Source organism: Mytilus trossulus, chromosome 2, assembly GCF_036588685.1.
Source record: "Mytilus trossulus isolate FHL-02 chromosome 2, PNRI_Mtr1.1.1.hap1, whole genome shotgun sequence".
Classification (NCBI taxonomy): Eukaryota; Metazoa; Mollusca; class Bivalvia; order Mytilida; family Mytilidae; genus Mytilus; species Mytilus trossulus.
Window position 1 is genome coordinate 96,374,116 of NC_086374.1, and position 25,633 is coordinate 96,399,748.

A 25,633-nucleotide genomic window follows, 5' to 3' on the forward strand; every position below is an offset into this window, starting at 1 on the left:
TCGGGATCGTGTGTTTTTAAGCTCGGGATTTGGGGATTGATCCTTTCTGAATCCGGAAATATATTTTTCGATTTCGTGATTTCGGGATATGCATTTCTTTTAATTCTGCATCTCTGGATTTCATGGTTTTTAAATCCGCGGGATTTCGGGATCAGGACCCCTCCGACCACCCCTCAAATTAGCCTTAGTCATTTATACATGATGCATATCCTACCATTGACATCTTAATAAGGCTCTCAAAAGAAAAAGTAAAAACACTGAAGGATTGTCCTAGAAGCATATTTTATTATAATGATCTATATATAAGCAGTTAGATTTATTTCATGTTTGAAACGGTGCAAATTGTTAATTTTATTTAACTTTCACCAAAAGCAGCATTGTAGCAAAGGAGAAGAATAAAAGTGGTCTGAGGCCAGACTCACGAAAATATTTGAATTTAACAGATAGGAAACAAATATCGGACTTTTGAACAAGGGAGAAGGCTGTTGATACCTTTTATGAAATTTCCCATACATACTATCTTTCACAAAAAAATCATCCTACAACAGTCCACAAGCTGTATATACCCGCGATTTCGCGGGTGTGTTCTAGTATATATATATATATATAAACAAGTCTAAATTGAAAATACGTTCAAACCTATGATTGCGTTGGATAAAAACCGCAATTTTTATACGTGTGCATGTAAAACCGTTGTAGAAGGGTCTAAATACTGCAAAAACAACAATTTCCAAAAGACCAAAAAAGTGAAGAAAAAAAAGTATATTTAAACAAAACGCATTTGACTAACAGGTCGAAAAACTGATGTTCTTTAACCCTGCTGACTGCCATTGGCGATTGCCAAATAAAATATATATATATCAAAAACAATTTACAAATCTCAAATATGAGTCAGAAGGTTTTGACCACTGAAATTTGTCAATAGAAATAAAAGTTAGATCAAACAGATTTTGAAAAGTGTGCGATATATTTTATACAGAAATAGTCCAGTGCTTTACTTTATAAACTTTGATAGACAAGACGTCCTTTTCAATCATATAATATATTATAGTACTTGGTAAAACGTTTTTTTTTCTGTGTCATATTTTCTCTTTTAAAAAAATGAAAATATCAGCATGAAAACGTTAAAAAATGAAAATATAATGCGGAGGCATAAATTATAAGACCATCTTCTCCCTTTAAAAAAAAGATCCACAAAATACGTTCGTTACTCTCCCCAGACGTTAACTATACTTGAAGCACAAAATGGCTTTGAACGCGCAGTGTACAGACTCTCAAAAGGAGGTAAACATTTAATTAATGACTTAACAAAACATAATTTACAAAACAAAATCAAATACATACACTCAAACCTTAACTTTCAAAACAAAGATAAAAAAAAATGTTCTGATAAAACCATTGATTTACGTGTCTCTCCTGCAACAAATAAGAAACAACTTCAAGGGAATACTATTTCTTTCAAGTGTATATGCTCAAAATTCTAGGGTAAATATTGTAAATTACAAAATGAGAAAAAAAAATATTTGTCAAGGGATTTGTTAAAAACAGAAATATGTAATCGTTATGTCTTCGGTTTGTTTGAATAATGAAATAACAAATTTAGGCGTGTTTGATTCATAAAATGATCAACTTACGGTGTGTTTGAATATTAAAATACATGTGCCATAAACATTCCAAACTTCTTTTGAAGTAGATATCCGCGTGTTGTTGTGTCATAATATAATAATAATAAGTGTGACAAAAGTGTCCAAATCTGGGCAAAATAACTATTTAATTGGAGTATTTGGGTTTAATCAAACAATAAAAAAAGTTTTTATAAAAGAAAGAACTTCAACTATTATTTAGGTAATAATGTTTGTTAATTTTTTACTCAAACACACCTTTGCAAACCTTTATGAATAGTGTACCAAACTTGGACTTCGTGTTCCATAGCAAGAATCTAAAGCAAAATTTTCAAAATCAGAACTTTTTTCTTCGTTTTCTGCTTTTTACTGTCAGATGAACAGGATTGTGTTTTATTGTTGTCATCATTCACATGACGATACAGCCTGTGGTTTTGTTTTTTGATTTTTTAAAATAAATTTTGATAATTATTTTGAATTTTTCATGTATTTTTCAGAATTTGGACAACACTTTTCTGTAGTTTATTTTTATTATTTTTGTCATTTTTTTTTTTTTTTTTTTTTTAATTATGTTCATAATTACTTATAGCAGCAGTCAATGGCAAAACACATGGTTTTGATTAACTTACAAAACATTTCCAGCATATATTCCTTGAATAACCACGTTTTGCATTGGTTGTCATTTTAGAAAGTTCGATCAACTTAAAGTTGATACATGGCCAGTCACTCAGTAGATACTCATTGTACATACATGTAACAACCACTAACATGAAAGAGCCGCTAGTTAATGTAATGAATAAGGTTCTAACTTTCTTCTAAATCACTAAATACTATACAGTTTCTTTTGTGGGAAGTTAATATTTTTTAAGACATCTTAATACAACAACCGGTAAACAAAAAACAGACAGATAAAAAAAAAATAGAATAAAACATTGTCTCTGCTGTTAATGAATATAAGGACGTGTTGCATGGTGGTCAATCAAGCCATTTTCCAATAGAGTCAAAATAAAGCAGATATAAGCAAGCCAATCATAGGTTAACGTATATCCCTTAACAATGAGCAAAACCTATGCCGTTTAGTCAGCTGTTAAAGGCCCTGACTTTACAAAATGTATGACAATCTAAAGTAATTATTATCGATTCTAATAGACTGTGTATTTACTTTTTTAATTTGTAGATGCCTCCAGTTGTGAAACTTAATGTAGGTGGTAGACATTTTGAAACAAGACTTGAAACATTAAGGAAATATCCGGAATCAATGCTAGGAGTTATGTTTAGCGGCCGATATAAATTAGATTTGACCGATGATGGACGGTATTTCATAGACAGAAACGGTGATTACTTTGAACATATTTTAGAATTTCTGAGAGACAGCTCTTACCTACCACCTAAGGACTTTCTTTTCGCAGTTTTCCGCGAAGCTGACTATTTTGCCCTTGATGCACTATGCGATAAAATGACGATGACACCACCAATATATCCATTTTGCGGTGACAGACCTGACCCAGTTCCAAATTACATGGAAATTAAAGAAAATATAATGAAAGAATCACGTGATTTCGTGAAAGCTACAGCACGCGGACAAACAATTGTATATTTACTTGCGCTTCAGGCCATTGAAGACCACCAGCCGTATCCTGAGTATGTGTATTCCAGTGAAATAAAGCACCTGTTGAAAATCGTTGTACCAATTGATAGTCCATGGGATTGTTTTTCACACCAATCAAATGCAATTAAAAGTATCGTAGATGAACAGGACATTGAGGGTATCGAAGATGTTCCACCTATACTTACATTTAAAGCTGAGAGCAAAGACCACGCTCTGTCTGTTTCCAATTGCTTATTCTTTGATTTAAAGAAACACGGATTAGACATCAAAATGGAAAATGAAAACTGTACTTCACTAGGTTTTGTGGATCAATTTGATTTTAAAACAAAAGAATATGGAGAATTTGGATGTAATCCTTGTCATCATCACAGTAAATTCACGTTCCTCTGGTAAAGGGAATGTTGTTGATGTAATTGTGATTAGTCCATCAGAAATATTGTGTTTTGGCCGAATGCACACGATTTTACATTAACCGAGTCGATATGTAGATATTAGCGAAAGCACAATCAGTTTTAGATAAATAAATGCTATCAGCTACTTTGAATATAAACATTTTCAGAACTAAGATTGTTTTAATAAATGTATATTCCTGCGACTTTTTCTGATTTGTAAAAAAGCATTGTAATGTTCAGACCTGGCAATCACACAAAAAAGATCGATCTTTAATAAGGTCGATCTGAAAAAAGATCGATATTTACTAAGATTTAAGATCGATCTTTGGTCCAGTGTAAATGGGTAAGATTGATCTTCAACCGGACTTAACAAGTTTACCTCTAGAGGTGGTTTTAAAAAGATCAATCTTATTTGAATCGATCTTTTTTTTTTTGTGAATTTAAAACGTTTTTAGGTTTTTGTGTTATATTTAGATAGGAAAATAAAGGTCATACCGGTTCTTTTTATGTTATAATAGTGTAAACACACAGGATTAGATAAGATTATCTTGCTTGTGCAATGAAACGCAAGCTGGTCTTTTAAAGATCGATTCAAATAAAGATCGATCCAATTTCGTTGCCAGTGTAAACGGGATCTTATAGTGGAATCCGATTTAGTTAGTGCATATGACAATTACTAAGTTAAATGTTAATGTATACGGATGGACGTTAAAACACGTTACTATAGATTACTCTTCTTTGTTCCCATTTTCAAAAAGACATTTTTTTGTAAAATAAATGAATAAACATAAATTTATCCATTTCTAAATTGTCAAAATAGTTTCAATGCTGACACCCCCCCCCCCCCCTATTTTAAATAGCTAAACACGTCAAGTGCACGCGAAAACCCATCTCCAACTAAGGGGTTACATCGGAGGTCACATGAATCCGGATCCAATGGGATTGAATTATTCACTTGCAGGTGAATAACTTAATCATTCATAAGCGATGTTCCTTAGCTTATTTTGTCAAAAGCGAACCAAACTAGTAGTGCGGTGACTGAAGGTAGATTTTTTGGATTTTAATCTCCCCACCGAACACACACCTATATAATATATCATTGCAAAGAGGAAATCGTGTACTATAATAATATGCCTGTCGTCAGGACTTTGTATGGTCACAACTTTTTTAAATTGAGGTCAAAGGTTATATGTGAAAATCTGTGAAAATTTGGGAGGGTTTCAATTTTGACATTTTTTTCTATTTCTAAACTCTACATAAATACAAACGATACTGTTTTGGCTTTATTAATGTTTGTTATTATACATAAACCTTAATCATTAAGATTTATTTTATCAAAAAAATCCTAAAACGACGTTTTAGAAACAAAACTTCAAAAATTAAGTTTTCAACCTATAAAATGTTTAGAGCACCTGAACCTTTTGAAAAATTTCAATTTCAGGTAAAAAAAAACGTGTCATGCAGGACAATACTTTCAATTTATTTTTTAAACTATCATAGTTGGTGAGGTATCAAATCAAAGCAATAGAACACTACAGTCAAATACGACCTCAAATTGAATTGCGGATACTTCAGATTTTATCATAGACTATTCGTTGCTTTTGTTTTTTTCACAATTATTACTGCTTCCATATAGTATTATCTTTTGTTGCGTATTTAACTCTGGTTAATATCTATTACATTATAAGTTTTGTACCTATATCCCCCCTTTTTTTTCCTTGCAACGAATTTCAAAAGTATTCCATATAAAAAAAAGAAAAAGTGATATGATTGCAAATGAGGCAACCCTCCAAATGAGACATAAATTACCAATACGTCCCGTATGGGCTCCAACGATGAGTAAAATTTATACTGTATAGTCTTCAATTCACGAGATGAATATTGTAAAACAAACGAAAAATCTCTCGACCTGATTAATGTGCAAAATGAATAAGAAACAAACAAATAAAGTATATAGAAACATACGACAAACACTGCATTATCGTCTCGTGACTTGAAACAGACACAAACAGAATGTGGCGGGGTTTGACTTTTTTAAGGGCACGCCAACACTCCCCAAACTCAGGGGCTGGGACCATGTGTATCAGTTCAACAAGCTCTATACCTAATCAACCGTTATCTCCATCATTTTTATTTTCACCAACCGTCACAAGACATGTTTTTAATATTTCTATACATTTCACTCATGGCCACAGGTATGCACATGAAAGGTTCTGCTCAAAGCAAACACGTTATTTTGAGTTTTTCTTTACAAGTACAGACAAGGTATTGTAGGAAGTCCGAAGACATTTGTTCCCAAAGAAATAACAGCTTTAAACCATCCCTTTCAATTCATCCAATATTTTACAGAGATCTTAAATGGGGTTATATACATTTTCATGGACCTACAATCTGTCGATACCTGTAACTTGGCATTGCACACGGTCATGTTCTTCTCTGGCTGTTTATGACGTCTTTACACTAAATCCATTGTATGTTGGATGTGTACGGATTGAGTGCTTAGTCTTAGAGGCATGGTTTTTTAATTAGTTGTTGGTGGTTTTGAACTAGCTGTCAGATAACTGCGAGTACTCTTAGATCTGCTCATTGTGCCTTTTTTGTCGGGATGTATAAGTACCCTGCCACGTCAACTTGCATTTTTTGTCTATCTGATGAGTGAAGTCTTTTTCAACTGACTTTTATAGTTCGTTCTTATGTTGAACTGTTATACCACTGTCCAAGGTTAGTGGGAGGGTTGGGATCCCGCTAACATGTTTAACCCCGCCACATTATTTATGTATTTGCCTGTCCCAAGTCAGGAGCCTGTAATTCAGTGATTGTCGTTTGTTTATGTGTTACATATTTGTTTTTCATTCATTTTTTACATAAATGAAACCGTTAGTTTTCTCGTTTAGATTGTTTTACATTGTCTTATCGGGGCTCCTTTTATAGCTGACTATGCGGTATGGGCTTTGCTCATTGTTGAAGGCCGAACGGTCATTTTGGTCTTTTGTGGATAGTTGTTTCATGGGCAATCATATCACATCTTCTTTTCTATATTAAGATGACATCCATATGCTTGTCTGCAAAGATGATGGGGAAACATTATGCATGGGACGTACACACTATCTTGTTTTCGCTCAATTTCATGGTTTGCAACACATTAGATAGCGTCGCACTATACTTTAAGAAGCATAAAATCCATTGGCATTCAATATTTCAACAAGGTGTTTCGAACCAAACTCATGGTACATTTATAAAGCCAATCCGAAATGAAAAGGAGTAAAACAAAATGGCCATACAAACGGTTGACGCAACTACGTAATTTCTGTGATTCCATTTCCTGAGAATAGTCTTGGCTATGCAGTTTCATCGAGTTACCATAAAATGAATTGCAATAAAGACGAAGGCATTGACTGAGTTGAAGAAGAAAGAGACATTTCTTCGGAAGGTGGGTATACTTCTGTAGAGTTTGTAGAGATGTCTTTTCTATTGTATACTTGCAGCGGAATGACATATCTATCCGTTATTTGTGTCTATTACATTTGACATTAAAATTTTGAGTTCAGTTTTCAATTGACTAGCAGCTGATATGGCATCTCAAATAGTTATTTTGTTACAAAATATTGTTATATTTGCCTTGAACTTGTTGAAGTTGTTTGACAACTGTATTTCTATAGAAATCAATGAGTTTAGACTGTATTTTACAAGTAGAATATTTTAAATTAGAAACAGCTGGAAGAAAAGATCTACTTCTCAGTAGTATATTTATCTAGAAACAGTGTCATGAGTAATGACCATTACATCGTTGTCAATAGCCAAAATAAAATTAGTAAAAGCAGTATCGTGATCTGAGATATCTGCTTTTTTTTTTTCGTTTTTAGCAAATAATTTGTAATGCAACCAAAATGACAGAGTGCTTGAAGTTTAAAAGATGGACGGGAAACTATTTCAACTCTAACTTTAACTGACACGGTTAAAACATTCTTAATACGCTCATATGATTCAAACTTGAGTAGTTTTTTTATCTTTCTAAAATGTTTTGTTGCAACAAAATATACAAGCGCTCTAGTTGAACGACTGCATTCTAGAACGCGTACACATACCCGAAACTGAGGGACAACAGTCCGATAATTGTATGTCGTCATTAAATATCAGATAAGAAGCTTCCTCGCTCTAAAAGGGGGAACAAATATGTTAACTTGTGGAACTCTTGTAGCATGAACAATGATAAACAGCCTGCAAGGACTTCTGTAAATTAACAGCTTTCGCATGAAACATCTTGATGTTCACCTCATCTAATCTTTTATTCAATGCAGGTACAAAAATCGACTTTCCTATAGTGGTAAATTGACCCAAAATTTCAGTCCATTTTTTCTTTTCTTTGCATATTAAGCACTGCATAAAATTTAACAACTTTTGTCTTTTCTTTGGACTTAATGGAGCAAGTTGCAACTGACTTGACATATCACGGAATATTTACTGAAACTATCCGTCAATTATTTTGATTTTACAATTAGACTTTTCTGACAAAGTATATTTATTGTTTTATAACAAAAAAATCATAGAATATAAACACATACAAACAAAGAATGTAGCATATATCAGTGCAAATATGTGTATATAATAGCGAAAAAGGTAATAATATCATATATCAGTTGAGAGCAAATTATTGACTAATACACAAAATGTGACGGAAGGGAAGTGATTAAGTTCCGTGTTGAAATTGAAGTTTTTTATTCCATTCTTTTTCCATTGATTTCTTAAGGGTTTTTTTCATATTTTGGTTCCGAAATTTTTATCACTGATTAGTTTTATGAAATACTATATGCTAAAATTATTATGGGATAATTTTTATTACTACTATAAAGAAGAAACTAAAGTTTGTGTCTGAATTTGGAATTACAATTACCTCAATTTTTAACAGTCTAAGATTCGCAAATTTTATAGATTATAAGAAAATGAAATACTAAATAGAATATTTCGATATATGAAAATAGCTTCCGGAAAAACTATATCAGTTAAATGTAAGCAAACATACACAATTTTTCATTTTGAAAAAGGGGGGTTGAAACTCTCCAATGTACTACCAGTCATTAAAACGACTATTTAGAAAAATGTGACCGTACGAAATTCTGACGACAGGGCAAAAACTAAAGAAGACATATTTATCTTTAAGTTAAGACCATTTTTAGCCGTGTGTTATTTGGGGAGATTAAACTCGCGATCTAGACGACTTTTTACACTTCTGTCACCGCACTATAGGTGCTAAAAGCGAATATTTTTATTATTTTTCACTTTCCTATAATGACTCAATTTGAACAAAAATATATATATATATAAAAGAAGATGTGGTATGATTGCCAATGAGACAACTATTCACCAAAATACACGTATTTCATTTTGTTAATATCTCGTACCTGATGCCCCTTTTAACTAGCTAGCTATACTGCAGTCATGTCGTATCTCTCTAACGTTTAGAATCAATATGTGTATACACTCTTCAAGGCAAGAAACCCATTATTGGCTGTAGCTTTCCATTTATACATTTAGTTTTATGTCGATCGTCTGAATCAATTATGCATATTGTCTCACTATTGGTTGACCCCCACACAAATGGAGATTTTTTTTAATCAAAAGCACCATCGTCGGGGTGTGATTTTTCTGTATTTATAAATGAAATGTCGGATATTAGTTTTTTTGCTTTGGTGATGACGACGAGTCGGCTTGCAAAAGATGGAGATTGTGTATTGTGACCTTGACTTATCAACAAATCTACTGAGATGTTTTTCAATGACATGGAGCATTCTCAAGCTATGTTTGGTGATTTATTAGACAGTCACAAGCATCATAAAATAAGACATCACATTGGACCACTCACAGTTTGGTAAATGATTGACAATTGGTTTTAAAGCTAACATCTAGGAACAAAATTACGGTCCTTCTTTCTGTGTCTATAAATTGCTACTGTGACTTTGACCTTTAACACAGTTATATTGAAATTAAATATAATAGAGGTTGTGTTAATTCCATTGGATATTATCCCACCAAGTTTTTTTTTCATTAGAAATACGAATGGTTCAGAAACAAAACAAAAAAAATGTTGTCCTAATTTCAGTTTATTGAATACTGCTCACAGAAATATCATCTTTAACTAAATTATAACAGCAAGTTATGTAAACGTAAGACCCATATTAGACCTTGACCTATAGAATATAAAATCACTAATTATGTCCCTATTTCATATGCAGAGTTTTATCAAACAAACATTGTTAAAACAAATAATCATAGGATCAAAACATAACATCCGAAACCAAACTGTTGTCCACGTTTTGGTCCATCAATATCTGCTGTGACAATGACCTTTGACCTAATGTCCCCAAATTCAACAAACAAAAATTTCCTCATCCTTTGGGGCATTATTAAAACCTAGTAAGGTAAAGATTTTATTTATGACTAAAGATTTTGTTCGCAAACAAATATATTGACATTAGGCCATTCGGACGCTCGGATATCCGGACGGAATTCCTCCTATAGTCGAGTATGTCTTTATCGGAACTCGTCTGAAACGTTTGTATAGCAAGAAGATCAAATACTAGTAAACGTTTTAATATACATGTAAAACAATAACAACAAATATAAATCTTTATAACATTGAACATATATGACATATATTACGTACTGTAATGTTAAACAAAGGAATACTGTTCCTTGACAGTAATTAATAAATGATAAATTATATATTGGCAAGTTGTTTTATTGTATTTCTACTTTAAAACATAGCGACATGAATTATATGAACATTGTACAAATATTAATAAACAAGCAAATTCAATATGCTTATTATATATCATAGCTTGTGATGGAACAGTTAAAATAAACTTGTTTTCCAACAAGATAACTACAGTTGCCAATTTCTTCATCCCATCTTAGTTGTTCTCTTTTTTCTTAAGTTGTTGCGTACAATCAATACTACTCCAAGGACGACGGCAATTAGTGCTACGCCAAATGTCAAAAGATATCCGTAACGAGTACAATGCAAACCTTTACAAAACGTTGAAGCATCTGAACTTACTTCGAGATCATATATTTCACCAAAAATCAAATGAAGAATAATTATTAGAACAGCTCGAAGTAGCATTACCAGACCCCAATTGCGCATTAAATTATCAATGTGAAACACTTCACTCATAGCTGTAGGTCCAATGGTATACACTATTCCAGTTCCAATAGCGGCTAACACTACCGCAGTGATGACAACCCCCTTTCCTGACGATAAGAAAGCATTTAACATCGAACTGATGGCTAAACATATTACTCCCGCGATTAAGAATGATGTCCTCGTTAAAATATGCTTCATTTTGTCAGATGCTGCACTGAATACCAATGCTGCAACAATCACTATCGGTGGGTACATAATCGTGATGATACTATCTATAGAGGTCAGATCAAGTTCTTTTGTTAAGACTGTCATATTGTTGCTTAGCAAAAGCGACACAGCAAATGCCGATGAACACATCCACGCAAGCAATTGATAATCAACAGTGCAGAGTAGTTCCGAAAAGGATTTTTCTGATAATGCGTTATTAGTGTCCATTGCTTCATATTTGAAATTTGAAGACTGTGGTTCCTCATTGTCAACAGTAAGTTCTCCAACATTAGAGGATGCGTTTCTGAGGAATATCATACAAAATATATATACGGCAGCATTGAAAGATACCACAACAATCAAAAGTCCTTCGAATCGGTCGGCTGCTGCAAAAGCCTTGTAATATATAACAGTGAAGCTGATCATGCCAATATCAATGAAAATAAACATCATTGCCATAATACGACCCCTTTTGTCTTCTGCAAAATGCGTTGCGTTAAATCGTAATGCCATAATGTAGGCTACAGAACCTCCAAGACCTTTGAAATAAAAAAAATATAAAGAATTCATTTAAGAGCTTTAGTTTGACAATTTCCTTCACTATATTCTAGGTAAAGTTCATACAAAATAGTAATTAAACAGCTCTATATACATTAGTTTTGTCTCCACTGAAATGAAAGGGCGAACCAAACTACACACCGGGCTATGTATATTTATAGGTAATACTGAATTGGATTTGTCATGTTCGGGTCCCTTTAAAGCTAAAGTATACGGTATGCGTATTGCTCATTGTTACAGAACGTTCTTATGTCCATTTCTTCGTCATTTGGTCTTTGGTGGAGAGTTGGCTCATTTGCAATAGTACTTCATCTTATAAAAACATATTTTTTTTCAGAAATTTTGAATTTAAATTTCTCATAGATTTCTAAATATACTTAATAATATAGTTGTCGCAATATACAGACGTTGCTTTAAAAAAAACCAAGTGAATAAATGGATTCATAAATCAAGGTATTATTCTACATATGACTATTTAGAAGGAAAAAAAGTACTTGTAACTTACCGCTAATAAGAAAATAGAAAGCCATAAGCCAGCTCTTTCCCTCATAGAATGCCACCATCTTTGTAGAGCTCCACAATAAAAGTAAACCAGTAGTACTTAACAGTAAACCAATAACTAATATCCATGTTGATTTCAGTTTGCTACCAATCAAATTGGGTAAAAACCCAAGGCCAATTCCGGCATTCAACATGGAGGCAAATAATTCCACTAAAATGTAATATACTTTGTTTTTAATTCCAGCTTTAGTGCAAATTCTTTAGTACATGTATATATCTTAAAACTTATCCGTCTTTGTGTTTCTTTTTTTAATTGACATAACAGGACGACCCTCTTCCCTTGCTGATTTTTTTTTATAAACCTTTGATATATACTTCATATAAATTCTTTAAGACCTGAAGGTGTGAGAAAAAAGTAAAATCACAAAAATACTAAACTCTAAGGAAAATTTAAAATAGAAAGAACTCACCCGAAAATTGCTGACATAAACATTTGGTATTATATAAGTTGCATATCAATCCTACAAGAAATGCAGTATGAGGGTGCTTACAATAAAACGTTATAATTGATCAACATTTCTAAGGAGCATAGATCTTTTAATAATAGTTGATTACCGTTGGTTTTTAACTCTTCCAATACATTGTTAATAATAGCCTTCGAAATAAATCTAATAACAAGACCAGACGTCATTACTAGGGGGACCATAAAATTATTAAAACATTTCAAAATAATGTTGGTTCAGGTAGCAATACACAGTAAGAAGTTTAGTTTCGCATTATGGCCATGGTGATTTTTTTTAATATAAAAGTTGTTGTACAAAAAACTGATTTTTAGATAATTGATGAATAATTTAGCCTTCTTGGTGGGTTTATATGAACATTTAAATTGTTTTTATCATGTTTTATAGGCCATATATCTGTTTGGCAGTCCGTATTTTCCTATCTGTACCATCCATAGGTCCATAAATTATTGTAGTGTTTATCAACGAAGATTTTGCGCTCGATCTTTTCAATAATTATTCAATTTTATGGAAAAACGAGCAGAAATGCATATGATTTTTTTGTGGACCAATTGATAGATATGAACCTATGGTATCAGCTGGAAAGGTATCACTATAAATGATTGATATTTTCCTTGGACCAAGTTTTGGAGACATTTGTGACCTGTTCACCCCCTTTTGCATTTATTTGGTATAAAAGAAATGCAAATTGTTGACATGGTTACACCCAAAAGGGATTATATTTCACCATTTTGACCAATAGAAATTAAATCTATGGTAGATTCTCTTTCTACAAATATATAAATGCATAACACAAAAATTAAACATTATTTGTTAGAAAGGAGGGGAAAGAGGGTGTTTAAAAATTATGAGTGTCAATTTTAAGTTTTTTTCCTAACCGCATATTGCTACGTCAACTATAAAACAAGAGCTATCAGAATGAGAGTAACCCGGATTTTTTAACATTTATTAGTGTCCTGGCATTTATCAAGATCACAAGGACCCCAGCTCCTAAATGGTAAAAATGACAATCATCAATACCAAACTTGATCTCCAATTTTTTAACAGTAACAACATTTTAAAATTTGAAAAGCTTTGTTTGAATGGTTCACGAATAAATTCATGGACACGACTGGAAACAACATTATTCCATCTATCAAGAACCATAACTCCTGAACGGTCAAAGTAAAAAACTGTCATTGTTGAACTTGACCTCCATTTTGTTGTCAGTAACAACATATTAAAATTGTAAAAGCTTTGATTGAACGGTTCATGAGTTAATTAACGGACAACATTTGGCTGTCGCCCGGCCGTCGGACCGACCACCTGTCCTCCCGCCCGCCGTACATCCCCAAATCAATCACAACGACCCATGCGCGGATCCAGGGAGGGGGGGTTCCGGGGATTAGAACCCCCCCTTTTTGGATGATAAATGCATTTGAATGGCGACATGTAATTGGACCCCACCCCCTTTGTCCTGAGTTAGGACCCCCCCCCCCTTTTTTAAATGGCTGGATCCGCCCCTGCGACCATTGTACCCTTAGCCTTTTTGTACAGTTAACAATGATCGAACGAACTACTCAATAAGATATTTTTTCCAAATCAGAGTGGTTGTACAAGACATTGTTAGCCGGTAATAAATTAATATCGTGTAAATTTCAAAATACACAAATGTATACGTGTACACAAAAAAGCAAGTTTTAACAATTATACCTTCTTTCTGGTTATAGTGAAACATGGCTTTGATATCATTAATGTAAACATAGAATATCAGATTGGATGCCATCATAGCATGAGCAAATCCTCCAGCAAGTAGGGACATCCATCGGAGATAATAGTTCTTCTTTGTTGTCGACAGCAGTTTGTCAGTTTCATTCCCCTACAAAAGAAAATGACATTTTGTATAGAACCGTCATGTGACCAGTAATTTTTGAAATTCCTCAATCAAAGTTGATTCTACTCGCGATTTTTCAAAAGTTCGATTAATTTGTTTTGTGTTTAGAGCTATTAAAATTGTATTACTGACTGGCAGCATAGTCTTTATGCGAGGTAAAAGGCATCCGTACATATTTGATTATTACATGCACGATTGCACTGTCATGGCAAAGATTATTCGATTGATGTCCGATTGTATAATTAAAATTAGGATGTGTGGTAAGATTTTTAAATGAGTTGAATATCCAAAAGATTCCAAATGAAGTGCATGTAAGAAACCATCAGTCATCAAACGACCTTCAACAATAAGAAAAACCCTTACCATATAGTCACATATAAAAGACACCGACTTTACAAAATTGGAAAACAATGTAAACGAGTAAAACCAACTGTACTGATTTATGACAAACAATAAACGAAAAACAAATATGATAGACAGCAACCAACGAAGTCAAATATGATAGACAGCAACCAACGAAGTCAAATATGATAGACAGCAACCAACGAAGTCAAATATGATAGACAACAACCAACGAAGTCAAATATGATAGACAGCAACCAACGAAGTCAAATATGATAGACAGCAACCAACGAAGTCAAATATGATAGACAGCAACCAACGAAGTCAAATATGATAGACAGCAACCAACGAAGTCAAATATGATAGACAACAACCAACGAAGTCAAATATGATAGACACGAAGCCAAATATGATAGACAGCAACCAACGAAGTCAAATATGATAGACACGAAGCCAAATATGATAGACAGCAACCAACGAAGTCAAATATGATAGACAGCAACCAACGAAGTCAAATATGATAGACAGCAACCAACGAAGTCAAATATGATAGACAGCAACCAACGAAGTCAAATATGATAGACAGCAACCAACGAAGCCAAATATGGTAGACAGCAACCAACGAAGTCAAGTATGATAGACAACAACCAACGAAGTCAAATATGATAGACAACAACCAACGAAGCCAAATATGATAGACAGCAACCAACGAAGTCAAATATTATAGACAGCAACCAACGAAGTCAAATATGATAGACAGCAACCAACGAAGTCAAGTATGATAGACAACAACCAACGAAGTCAAATATGATAGACAACAACCAACGAAGTCAAATATGATAGACAGCAACCAACGAAGTCAAATATGATAGACAACAACCAACGAAATCAAATATGATAGACAACAACCAACGAAGTCAAATATGATAGACACGAAGCCAAATATGATAGACAGCAACCAACGAAGTCAAATATGATAGACACGAAGCCAAATATGATAGACAGCAACCAACGAAGTCAAATATGATAGACAGCAACCAACGAAGTCAAGTATGATAGACAACAACCAACGAAGTCAAATATGATAGACAACAACCAACGGAGTCAAATATGATAGACAACAACCAACGAAGTCAAATATGATAGACAACAACCAACGAAGTCAAATATGATAGACAACAACCAACGAAGTCAAATATGATAGACAAAAACCAACGAAGTCAAATATGGTAGACAGCAACCAACGAAGCCAAATATGATAGACAACAACCAACGAAATCAAATATGATAGACAACAACCAACGAAGTCAAATATAATAGACACGAAGCCAAATATGATAGACAGCAACCAACGAAGTCAAATATGATAGACACGAAGCCAAATATGATAGACAGCAACCAACGAAGTCAAATATGATAGACAGCAACCAACGAAGTCAAATATGATAGACAGCAACCAACGAAGTCAAATATGGTAGACAGCAACCAACGAAGTCAAGTATGATAGACAACAACCAACGAAGTCATATATGATAGACAGCAACCAACGAAGCCAAATATGATAGACAGCAACCAACGAAGCCAAATATGGTAGACAGCAACCAACGAAGTCAAGTATGATAGACAACAACCAACGAAGTCAAATATGATAGACAACAACCAACGAAGTCAAATATGATAGACAACAACCAACGAAGTCAAATATGATAGACAACAACCAACGAAGCCAAATATGATAGACAGCAACCAACGAAGTCAAATATTATAGACAGCAACCAACGAAGTCAAATATGATAGACAGCAACCAACGAAGTCAAGTATGATAGACAACAACCAACGAAGTCAAATATGATAGACAGCAACCAACGAAGTCAAATATGATAGACAGCAACCAACGAAGTCAAATATGATAGACAACAACCAACGATGTCAAATATGATAGACAGCAACCAACGAAGTCAAATATGATAGACAGCAACCAACGAAGTCAAATATGATAGACAGCAACCAACGAAGTCAAATATGGTAGACAGCAACCAACGAAGTCAAGTATGATAGACAACAACCAACGAAGTCATATATGATAGACAACAACCAACGAAGCCAAATATGATAGACAGCAACCAACGAAGCCAAATATGGTAGACAGCAACCAACGAAGTCAAGTATGATAGACAACAACCAACGAAGTCAAATATGATAGACAACAACCAACGAAGTCAAATATGATAGACAACAACCAACGAAGTCAAATATGATAGACAACAACCAACGAAGCCAAATATGATAGACAGCAACCAACGAAGTCAAATATTATAGACAGCAACCAACGAAGTCAAATATGATAGACAGCAACCAACGAAGTCAAGTATGATAGACAACAACCAACGAAGTCAAATATGATAGACAGCAACCAACGAAGTCAAATATGATAGACAGCAACCAACGAAGTCAAATATGATAGACAACAACCAACGATGTCAAATATGATAGACAGCAACCAACGAAGTCAAATATGATAGACAGCAACCAACGAAGTCAAATATGATAGACAGCAACCAACGAAGTCAAATATGATAGACAGCAACCAACGAAGCCAAATATGATAGACAGCAACCAACGAAGTCAAATATGATAGACAGCAACCAACGAAGTCAAATATGATAGACAGCAACCAACGAAGTCAAATATGATAGACAACAACCAACGAAGTCAAATATAGTCAAATATGATAGACAGCAACCAACGAAGTCAAATATGATAAACAGCAACCAACGAAGTCAAATATAATAAACAGCAACCAACGAAGTCAAATATGATAGACAGCAACCAACGAAGTCAAATATGATAGACAGCAACCAACGAAGTCAAGTATGATAGACAGCAACCAACGAAGTCAAGTATGATAGACAGCAACCAACGATGTCAAGTATGATAGACAGCAACCAACGAAGTCAAGTATGATAGACAGCAACCAACGAAGTCAAATATGATAGACAGCAACCAACGAATTCAAATATGATAGACAGCAACCAACGAAGTCAAATATGATAGACAACAACCAACGAAGTCAAATATGATAGACAACAACCAACGAAGTCAAATATGATAGACAGCAACCAACGAAGTCAAATATGATAGACAGCAACCAACGAAGCTAAATATGATAGACAGCAACCAACGAAGTCAAATATGATAGACAGCAACCAACGAAGTCAAATATGATAGACAGCAACCAACGAAGTCAAATATGATAGACAACAACCAACGAAGTCAAATATGATAGACAACAAATAGACAGCAACCAACGAAGTCAAATATGATAGACAGCAACCAACGAAGTCAAATATGATAGACAGCAACCAACGAAGCCAAATATGATAGACAACAACCAACGAAGCCAAATATGATAGACAACAACCAACGAAGTCAAATATGATAGACAGCAACCAACGAAGTCAAATATGATAGACAGCAACCAACGAAGCCAAATATGATAGACAGCAACCAACGAAGTCAAATATGATAGACAACAACCAACGATGTCAAATATGATAGACAGCAACCAACGAAGTCAAATATGATAAACAGCAACCAACGAAGTCAAATATGATAGTCAGCAACAAACGATAACCACTAAACTATAGTTCACTGACTTGGGACATAATCATTGGAGCACACTTATGATAATAACATTGTTAAGATAGACAACTATAATTAACTAGTTTGATATTTTTTAAATTTTGTGTCTGCAGAGTAAAAGCCAAAATAAATGAAGACAAACCGATCGAAAAACATAAAAAAAATCATAAATTTGATAAATGAAAATTTGCGAAAATTGGGTTACTAGCGGAAAGTAATTATCGATGTACGAGAAAATCAATCGGATAAATGACCGATTATTTGACACCAAAAAATGCATGTGATATATAAATTCATGAAAGATAAATTACAATAACAAAATAACAAAGCCTACAAGGATCCGTTTCATATGTGGCCTGGTTCAATGAGTATACAAAATATATACTTTTCCGACGCGCGACGCTTAAAATACAAATGTATTTTGTACGAAAATTTGTGAGATAGTTATAGTGTCCTTTTTAGCTTCTTAACTCTTAGTCTTATGTCGACGAAACGCGCGTCTGGCGTACTAAATTATAATCCTGGCACCTTTGATAACTATTTACACCACTGGGTCGATGCCACTGCTGGTGGACGTTTCGTCCAAAAGAGTATCACCAGCCCAGTAGTCAACATTTTGGTGTTGACATGAATAACAATAATGTGTTCATTTTTATAAATTTCCTGTTTACAAAACTTTAAATTTTCGAAAAACTAAGTATTTTCTTATCCCAGACATAGATTACCTTAGCCGTATTTGGCACAACTATTTGGAATTTTGGATCCTCAATGCTCTTCAACTTTGTACTTGCTTGGCTTTATAAATATTTTGATATGATTGTCATTGATGAGTCTTATGAAGACGAAACGCGCGTCTGGCGTACTAAATTATAATCCTGGTACCTTTGATAACTAATTAAAATATGTAAAGACTTACTGATTCTTTTAGAAAACGCAGACATATTTTAAAATTCCACATTGAATTAAAATCAAACTTAACATAAATTCCATACAGTTCAAGTTCTGAATATCTAATTCTTACATTAATGTGTGTGAATGTAATTAACTGTTTTGAAATATTTCTGTAAATAAGGAAACATGCATAATCATGCATAGCAACCACTGTAAAAATAGTTTAATTATCTAAAATGTCCAAACATTTATAGGCGTATACAGTAACTGCTCAGAATAATCGAAAAAACTTTTTTTTTTAAAAGGAGTAACACAGCAACATTATGAATTGATTGTTATTGTATCATATGATGTAGCTGCAACAGATTTCCTGGAGTTAAAGTAAAAAACACATAAAACAGGTGTTGGTGTTAAGAGTGCACACTCTCGCTTTATTGTTTTGCATATACGAGATCAGTAGATCAGGTGTTTAAAATTTATTGTAAATGCTTTGTAAAAAGTTCTGATTTCAGTTTTCTCTTTAAGTTTGGAGCATTTTATAGCTTTCTGTGCGGTATGGGTTTTGCTCGTTGTTGAAGGCTGTAAATAAAAATAAAAAATACGAAATCATAAATTAGGTATATAAAAATTTGAGAAAATGGGAAACCTCTCGCGGAAATTAATTGTCCGATGAACGGGTTGTTGTCTCTTTGAAACATTACCAAATTCCATTCTCAATTTTATACAAGTATTTATCAAAATTAAATTTTCTTAAGATTATGAAGCGATAGATATATATGATTTTTGCTCTTTGTTGAAGGCTGTGAGAGTATCTATACTTAGTAATTTCTACGTTATTTTGGTCCTTGATGACCTGCCAGTTGTTTCAATCGCAATCATACCACATCTTCTTATTTTAATACAGACTTTATACTGTGTTTGGGAGGGGGTTCGAGGGGTTAGGGGGACTATGTATGGGCCGTTGAAAAGGGTAACTTTTCTACCTTCATGATTATATAGTTCGGTCAATAATACAGGTGAAATAGCCAACGAGCTCCTATCTTTTTTATGTTTTTTTTAATTAATCTTATTGAATATTTCAACTTATAAATAATATTTGAAAAGATAATTCACCCTCAGATGTTGACATCGGTGAATATCATGTTTCTGGAATCAATAAACCATTGTAGCAAACTCATAAAAAGCCAATAATAATTTATTATTTAAGGTTACTGATTGAATCATAAATATCTGAAAATAATCAGATGTCGATCATTTAGCAGATGTTAATGCACCAGCTATTTGTCAAATCTATTTATTTCTCCGTGAAAACGCTTTTTAAAAGCATTTAAGCTATAGATAAATTGTTTGTGAAAAACAAAACCTTTTAAAGGGTATACATATGTATTTGACATTCAAAATATGTAAAAAGGGAAGTTCCTCAATACATCAGCTGCCTATCCTCAAGGCTAAAGTGGCCGTAATAAAGCCTGGTTATATAATAATTAAATACAACTGATATATTGAAACTTCATTGTATCTAACAAGAATTAAGCCTCAGATATAAAATTGATTAATGGATTTGAAATGTATACAATGTTTCGTATATATATATATGACAGTGCATCACAAGCCTCTTAAGGCTGGTTGGTATAAATATACATGTTAATTGAATGCTTATGTTTAAAACTGAAATTTATTGTATTACATGTATATGTACCAAGTTGTACTTTAAAATAAAAATATCTATCTATCTAAAAAAAAATTCGAACGACAGGTTTAACTAGTTTTAATGTGTAGGGGCAGTAGGGCTCCCCTCTTAATTTTTTAATACTTGGTCAGCTTAATACATTTTGTAGCAGAGTTTAAAATTTGGTTGTGCTTACATGTTACGATATGTTCATACTTAAGGTAGCATAATACAAAGATTTTTTTACTTCCAATCACTAACCTTTGAAATGCTGTAACTTTCTTATGAATGCATAGAAAATAACAAAAGAGGTATATATAGATAGATAAAAGATTAATCTTTTAAATGAATGAAATATTTTTATTATGCAATCATTATGTCAAGCATTATTAAGAAAGTTACAGCATTTTAAAACTTGGGAGTTAGAGTTATAAAATCTTTGTATTGTGCTATCTTAACATCTGGATTTAGAATAACTTTTCTTTAAAGCCAGTTTAAAAAAAAAGTTTCAATAATCTTGTTTCAGACTGAATTACAGACTGGATTGGTTCGACCAGATTTGCTTTAAACTTACAAATCTGATATAAAAATAAGGCGATATGCAGGTTTGATCGCCAATAAAGAAAATTATAAAAGAGTTAAAATGAAGAGGGTGTTATCAATTATAGGCAACCGTACAGCATCAACAATGAGAAAAATAATGATGTCTTAGTAAAATTTAATTTGTTCGATATACTTTGAAGTGTTCTTTTATCAAAACTACGGACTGAGTAAGTACGTAAGTACCAAAGTCCTTCTAGTAGATTTATAATTGATCTACAACCAATGTGACTGTCACAGATGTGGGATTTGTAACAAATTGTAACTGGACTGAAAGGTCAATAGTTTAAATCGGATTGATGAATGGCGTTTGGACAATCGATTGATTCGGTATTTTTAACGCGTTTCATAGCTTTTATTATGATTTTTTTTTTTAGAAATTAACTGTTTCTAATTTTTTTTTTATAACATAATGCAATTCCAGTAAGAAAAAAGGGAAAATTTCAACGGCTACATTGTATAATAAAGGGCTGCGCTTTAGCGCATGATACGCCCGTTGCTCTTTTAACTTGTCTTTTATGCTTTAAATGAATTTATATGATCAACTAGAAATAGTGTGAGCCCTGTCAACCCCCCCCCCCCCCCAAATAATAAATAAAAATGCACAAAAAAATTGGCACTATTAAGGTCAATAGATATAAACAATTTATCAAAGTTGCATAAAATTTTGTGAAAGTGTTAGTTATTGTCCCAAAATTGGAAAATCACCCCTTTTTTAAGCATAAAAATTCATAACACGGAAATGTAAAATCTGAAATATATAAAAATTGAAAGGGAGCTTACATCAACAGATATAAACAATTCACCAAAGTTTTATGGACATTGGTGAAAGCCTTTTTTGAGTTATAATCCGAAGTGTTGAAAATCCCCCCTTTTTTATGAATAAAGCCCCATAAATCCAAAACTTAAAATCTGAAATTAAAAAAAAACGAAAGGGAGCTTACGTCAATAGATATAAACAATTCACTTAAGTTTCATGGAAATTGGTGAAAGTGGTTTTGAGTTATTGTCCGAAGTGTGGACGACGGACGGACAGACGGACGGACGGACGGACAGACGGACGGACGGACAACGGTATACCATAATACGCAATGTCTAAAAGACGACGGGCGTATAAAAACGAAAAATTGTCATGTTTTAATAAGTGAAACTTCCTTTTTAACTTTAACATTAACCTACATGTAATGTGATATCATACGTTGATATTTTTAATAGAGTTAATATATCTTATATTGATTTAATGAGGTATATCGTAGAGTAAGAGAAATTATTAAAACAAAAACAAAAAACACTTAAAAGCGTACTTGTATAGAGGCAATAGAACTCTTGCACAATACACATAATTTACGGTTATGCTGTTAGTAAACTATATATATCGAATAGTATGTTGTATATTATTACTTTCAAGCATTAATTAAGTTATTATATTTTTTATTTCCTGTTGATAAAGAAAATTTGTTGACAACCACAATATATGTATTGTGTAACAGAGAATGTAGTTTCTACTTATTTTTATTCAACTGAACTAGGAGACAGATTTATTCAATCCTTAGTTACTTGTTCAAGTTCTGGATCTAACTTGACATTACGAGATTTTATTTTGTATAAAATGTTATTATTTTCATGGTATAATAAATATTATTTTCAATAACACATGATTTCACATGAACATGATATAAAACGATGACGTGTGTATACAGTGTTTGTAGGATTTTGTGTTTTTTACATTACAAAACTCTGACAAAGTAACCTTTACCTGCAGTGGTGGATACAGAACTTTTTGAAAGGGAGCCCACTGACTGGCCTAATAGAGGGAGGGGCGGAGCTTGCTCTAGTCATGCTTAAGTGATTTCCTATATAATAAAAAAAAATCATACAAAAGCCCCCCCCCCCCCTTTTTTGGATCTGCCTCTGTCCTGCTATGAATTTTAAAAAAATTTAAGAGAAAGGTTTTGTGAACACTATAGCTATCATATTTTTTTTCATTTGAAACTTAAGAATATTTGTCAAAAATCTTCTATTTGGTTAATCTTTTCCTTTTTTGTTCCTTTGAAACGGATAGACTTCATCTGTATATTCTAAGTGGTTAGTTACATCATTTATTTATAAATCTTTCTTTTATTTAGAGTATGTGTATTTGGTAAGTAGAAGAAAAATATTATAAGGTAAAACTTTGAAGTAGAAGTTATGAATTTGTATTTATATGCTCTCATAATTCTCAATAGAATGATACTTGTATAACTTTTATCGTAACACGTGTTTTGTAGGCGTATGACACTTTGCCCTGTGTTCTTATGTCATATTCCTACATTTATAACCATGTAAATTGTAAACACTCAACTGAATATGATTCTGTATCGGCTTAGAATATTCTTAAAAGAGCCGTACCAATCAACAATACATTTTAAAAGAACAGAACAAGCTTGACCCAAAATTTACATTAAAAATAATGACAGATCCATGATTTGTAAAAAAATTACTAAATAAAAATATATTTAACAAAAGGTTGCATTTATCATTTTTTTTGTCAATTGAACCTATTTTTCATTTACTTATATCTACATATGGGAACTAAAAACAAAACTTTAATATATAATTCTTTATACATTTTCCCTATGAGTTATTAAAAAGTCCAGTAAAGGACAAAACCGGATCATGTCTCGCTCTTGGCTATAAAATATTATATCTTTAAATGTGTCCTTTTATTCATAAAACTAATCCATAGAATGAACTTTGTTTGTCTGCTTCAACAATATTCTTGACAAATGCATCTATTAAAGATGATATGTCATACATAAAGATCGTCCTGTACATGCATGAAATATTTGTCACTGGACGTCAAGCAATCACCAGTCAACAAATCAATAATACATACATTAAGTCAGACCACTAAAACAGTTTGTATTTTTTTTAAATATATATTTTTGAATTTCTTTTCATTGAAATTACAAACAGATTCCCGCTAGTCTGCTTACATAACTGTAAATAAAAGCGATCTTATGTAACTGAATAAATGTAAAGAGAAGACAAACAGATAACCGCAAGCGAGCTTCATATATTACTGCATGAATAAGTGTTGTAAAAAGACAACGTTTTAAATAGATAGACAATAAATAGCCTACCTGAACCGGTTCGGGGGAATTCTCTTTCCATATTTCATCCATCTTTATTGTTGTTAGATTTACACTTGCTAGTCCATCTGTCACGTTTTGTTTCTACATGAAATCGATTTCCGTCTACATATATTTAGAATAATTTATTAAATTACGGCACACGGTTCATTTACGATGGATATTTAAATCATATGTACACGTCAAGTTCAACTAATCACCACAAACGGCTGCAATCGAAATATAAATTAAGAGTTCTACATCCGTTTATTCACTTAACGTTTTGAAAGAAAATATTAGATCATTTTGATATATAACAAGTTATACATACACTACAAAAATATATATATTTTAATTTATATACTTTTTCTTAATATATGTTTTATTTAATGTGAGCAAATCGACTATTTTTTTTTTAACAACGTGAAAGAAATGTATTTTTTATATGAATAATACGTTTGGAAAAAGGCCAATTAAAGTCATCTTTAAAATAACATGAATATATTTTCTTATACTTGAATTCCTAAGAAGAAAAAAAAACACGTATGTATAATTTCATTAGATGTATGTTCAATTATAACACGTGATTCTGATTGGCTACTCTGTAATTTCGCGTTATTCCTTAATATAAGCAACTTCATTATACACAATAAGATTTATCATTCATGATCACACGAGGTCCCACAATAAAGTGCACAGGTCAATTGAATAAAAACTTGAGAAAAATCGTGTTTTCATGATCCAGGCGATCCAGGCTAAAAAAAATGTAACTATAAGTTAGTATTGAATGCTTCTTTTTGTAACTTCATAGGGTTTTAAAAGTGTTAACCGTGCGCACATATTTAGAATGAAGCACTTCCGCGCTCCATACAAAATGTACTTCATTCATCGCTTTTACAGCCCGATAATGTTACAAAAAGAAGCTTTCAATTCTTAAATAAAAGAAAATACTTTT

The 25,633-nt window shown here is 32.7% G+C and overlaps 2 protein-coding genes across 2 annotated transcripts; one reads left to right on the forward strand and one right to left on the reverse strand.

The window, feature by feature from the left end:
• The first annotated feature begins 1,182 nt into the window (after window positions 1-1,182).
• LOC134705559 (BTB/POZ domain-containing protein KCTD14-like) lies at window positions 1,183-3,823 on the forward strand. Its single transcript, XM_063564276.1, has 2 exons — window positions 1,183-1,284; window positions 2,800-3,823. The coding sequence occupies exons 1-2, from the start codon at window positions 1,246-1,248 to the stop codon at window positions 3,622-3,624; spliced, it is 864 nt and encodes a 287-aa protein (XP_063420346.1). The 5' UTR covers window positions 1,183-1,245; the 3' UTR covers window positions 3,625-3,823.
• A 6,514-nt stretch (window positions 3,824-10,337) lies between these two features.
• LOC134708452 (uncharacterized) lies at window positions 10,338-24,875 on the reverse strand. The gene is made up of 4 exons (XM_063568980.1): window positions 24,691-24,875; window positions 14,244-14,409; window positions 12,035-12,241; window positions 10,338-11,510 (listed from the first exon to the last, which is right to left on the reverse strand). Exons 1-4 carry the CDS (start codon window positions 24,730-24,732, stop codon window positions 10,522-10,524), a joined length of 1,404 nt encoding a protein of 467 aa, XP_063425050.1. The 5' UTR covers window positions 24,733-24,875; the 3' UTR covers window positions 10,338-10,521.
• Between the last annotated feature and the right edge of the window lie 758 nt (window positions 24,876-25,633).

What these genes read in the sequence shown, in the direction of transcription:
- LOC134708452 (XM_063568980.1), bottom strand. Translation starts at nt 24,732, where the DNA reads ATGGATGAAATATGGAAAGAGAATTCCCCCGAACCGGTTCAG. An exon ending in TCACTATAACCAGAAAGAAG is followed by an intron (nt 12,242 to 14,243) that starts GTATAATTGTTA and finishes ATTACATTTTAG; the next exon opens with TGGAATTATTTGCCTCCATG. An exon ending in TTTCTATTTTCTTATTAGCG is followed by an intron (nt 11,511 to 12,034) that starts GTAAGTTACAAG and finishes TTTATTTCAAAG; the next exon opens with GTCTTGGAGGTTCTGTAGCC.
- LOC134705559 (XM_063564276.1), top strand. Translation starts at nt 1,246, where the DNA reads ATGGCTTTGAACGCGCAGTGTACAGACTCTCAAAAGGAG. An exon ending in GTACAGACTCTCAAAAGGAG is followed by an intron (nt 1,285 to 2,799) that starts GTAAACATTTAA and finishes TTTAATTTGTAG; the next exon opens with ATGCCTCCAGTTGTGAAACT.